The sequence below is a fragment of the Podarcis liolepis genome (assembly GCF_965112155.1).
Source record: "Podarcis liolepis genome assembly, chromosome: Z".
Lineage (NCBI taxonomy): Eukaryota > Metazoa > Chordata > Lepidosauria > Squamata > Lacertidae > Podarcis > Podarcis liolepis.
The window spans coordinates 50,923,375-50,924,068 of NC_139570.1; the positions used below are offsets into that span (position 1 = coordinate 50,923,375).

General features: G+C 44.8%; 1 protein-coding gene across 1 annotated transcript in view; it reads left to right on the top strand.

Annotated features, from left to right (window-relative positions):
* The window catches only part of LOC310697917 (spectrin alpha chain, non-erythrocytic 1-like), a gene marked incomplete at its 3' end in the record, with an annotated part of 74,146 nt that extends 73,702 nt beyond the window's left edge, over window positions 1-444 (top strand). Inside the window, exon 20 of the mRNA XM_083484519.1 lies at window positions 310-444. Coding sequence (XP_083340645.1) covers window positions 310-444 — 135 coding nt within the window. The remainder of the gene's footprint in view (window positions 1-309) is intronic.
* Between the last annotated feature and the right edge of the window lie 250 nt (window positions 445-694).

The window sequence follows — 694 nt, forward strand, 5'->3', positions numbered from 1 at the left end:
CCACCCATCCCCTTTACATGTCCATTCTGGCTAATGCACATAACAGAAGGGTTATAAGACATCCCCAGTAATCAAAAGAAAGGGATCAATCGAAGCCGAAACATAGAGCAAACATTGAACCCGAATGTCCACTGTCGCACGGTACAATTTGGAGTATAAGGCGGCCACTCATTGTTCGTATTGCTCCGCGTGACAGTCACTGAAGATGGAAGCATATAACTTTTATGTGTCACATCCTTAATTAGTGCAACTTTGCCATCATGAACTTATCCGAAAGTTTTTTTTTTTTGCTGCAACGTTTTTCTGCAGAACTTTCCAAAGGAATCCTTTGATGGTGTATATGTCAACATAACGAAAGGACCGCACACGCATTCCACCGCAAGACAGAAACATGCAGGAGAACCACCTCCAACCTTCGTTGCGCCTTCAGTGTCGCCGTATTGAATTGCACAATTTAGGCAATTATAGCCGCATTTTAAAGATTTGGCATGAAGCACCCCTTTCCACCCCCTCTTCCTGACTGGGAGTGGAGGAGGTGCTGCTTCCAGTCTCCACTGGAGCATTTCAGCATTCAGAAGGAGGCCTGAATCCTTAGGGGGGATTGCGCATCTCCTATTATCACTTATGCCTCCAGAAAGGTTAGTAACCATGAGACTGTGCAAAGGGAATGCTCATGAGTTAATTATGACTTCTT